At 42.7% G+C, this 2204-nt stretch overlaps 1 protein-coding gene across 1 annotated transcript; it reads right to left on the reverse strand.

Annotated features, from left to right (window-relative positions):
- Window positions 1-493: 493 nt before the first annotated feature.
- Window positions 494-1426, reverse strand: LOC105308198 (olfactory receptor 7C1-like). The gene has a single exon (XM_011384042.1). It carries the CDS (start codon window positions 1424-1426, stop codon window positions 494-496), a length of 933 nt encoding a protein of 310 aa, XP_011382344.1.
- Window positions 1427-2204: the final 778 nt, after the last annotated feature.

Consider the following 2204-nt stretch of genomic DNA (forward strand, 5'->3'; position numbering starts at 1 on the left):
GTGATATGATAAACTCTGAGGATTTAAGCTCTATGAGGGCAAAGATTCTTATCTGTTCTTATTCTCCTTCCTTACTGCTGTATTACAAATACCTACAACAGCCTGACACACAAAAAGTGCTCAATAAATATTGTTGAATGAGTGAATTTGATAAGAAATAGCAATTATTTTCAATAAATTTTATAATTCTTATTCACCTGTCCCAGTTGGTACCTGAAGACCTGAAGTGGCTGGTATCGACCTGCAGGACTGGAAATCCAAGCTGAGGTACAGTAGAGTAAGTAAGTAAAAGGAAGGGATGACAAGAGTAGAACTGAGAATAACAGAGGAGTCACCATAAAAGGTTGAGACAAAGTGCTTACAAGGCACTCTTAACCAGAGTCACTTATAGAGGACCGATGAAAAGCAAAATTCAATGTAATTAAGAGGTGGGATTTCTTTAGACAACTGCTGCTACCACTGTCAGCTCAAAAACCCAAGATGAGTGTTCCCATTACTGAACACTGAGTGTTCTCCCAAGAACTTTTTGTAGAGCCCTCTTGATGTCCTTGTTCCGTAGGCTGTAGATGAAGGGGTTCAGCATTGGGGTGACCACAGTGTACATCACTGAGGCAATCATGCCCCTCCAGGAAGATGCATCAGATCCAATATACACACTGAAGCCTGTCCCATAGAATAAAGAAACCACGAACAGGTGAGATGCACAGGTAGAAAATGCTTTATATTTCCCATCAGCTGATGGGATTCTTAGGACTGAGGAGACAATTCGGATATAAGAGAAAAGAATTCCTGAGAAGGGAACAATGCCAAGAAGGCCAGTCACCATATGTAGCAAGATGTAATTGACAAGTGTGTCTGAGCAGGCAAGCGTGAGGGCCTGAGCAATTTCACAGTAAAAGTGTGAAATTACCCAATTAGTACAAAAGGACAGCCGCAACATCAACAGACTCTGGATCAGGGAGTATGTCAAGCTGATGAACCAGGACACAAGAACCAGCAGGCCACAGTGGCGGGGGTTCATGATGACTGAGTAGTGCAAGGGGTGACAGATGGCCACAAATCGGTCATAGGCCATCACAGTGAGGAGAAAAGTGTCCATACCTCCAAAAACCATGAAAAAATACATCTGGGTGATGCAGCCTGCATAGGTAATGGATTTTCTCTGTGTCTGGATGTTCGCCAGCATCTTTGGGATGGTGGTAGAGGTGAAACAGATGTCAGCAAAAGACAAGTTGGAGAGGAAGAAGTACATAGGAGTATGGAGGTGGGAGTCAGAGCTGATGACCAGGATGATGAGCAGGTTCCCAAGCATGGTGACAACAAACATGGACAGAAACAGCCCAAATATTATGGGTTGAGGCTCTGAGTCTTGAGAAAATCCCAGGAGTAAAAATTCTGAAACTCTTGTTTGGTTTCCTGATTCCATGTTGTTGACACATCAGCTAGATGATTGAGGAAGGAAAAGAACATGAAATAGACACTAGGAAAAATTAGATTTCTCTGATTTTTAAATTCCTTGATGTAAATGACTGGACATAAAAGCCTTAACATTACAAAATTTAGGAATTCTATATTCTGTCATATGTTACATGCCACTTTTCATAATGTCAGCCAACCCCTGTCCATTGTCCTCTGGGACATTCATCCATATTCTTTATCTCTGGCTCAGAATTATCAATCTAATTCTAAGAGCAACTTTGGACTTTAGAGATAAAATGGTACATACTCACTCTAACCCAAATGTGTAACATGAGGTTCAGTGAAGCTCGGTAACTTGGTCTGGGTTATTTGCCTTGGGACTCAGGAAAGGTCAGATAACCAAGTCTCAGAAGTGAGAAAATTTGAGAGATATCAAATATCTGGACAGAGCATAAGAGGATGAGTATAATGTAGGTTTATTTCTTAAGGAGAAAAAGAAAGAAAAAAAATGTTATTCCCAAGTAATAAATTACATTCACAAACAAAAACTCATAGGCACAGGGGGTGGCTCCATAGTGTAGTGGTTAGCACGTCTGCTTTACACACAGAAGGTCCTGAGTTCGTGCCCCAGGTGGAGCCACAGACCATACCCCAGGTGTGCCAGGCCACCCAAGTGTGCTAGGGGTGCCAGGTCCCAGGGGCACCAGGCCCCGGGTGCAAGCTGCAAGTGTGTGGTAGGAGATGCCCCACCTTCAGAGGTCCAGTTCTTAAGGGAAACAGCAGCA

Source organism: Pteropus vampyrus, unplaced genomic scaffold, assembly GCF_000151845.1.
Source record: "Pteropus vampyrus isolate Shadow unplaced genomic scaffold, Pvam_2.0 Scaffold557, whole genome shotgun sequence".
NCBI classification, from domain to species: Eukaryota; Metazoa; Chordata; class Mammalia; order Chiroptera; family Pteropodidae; genus Pteropus; species Pteropus vampyrus.

Coding starts and splice junctions, on each gene's coding strand:
- LOC105308198 (XM_011384042.1), bottom strand. CDS start 1,426: ATGGAATCAGGAAACCAAACAAGAGTTTCAGAATTTTTACTCCTGGGA.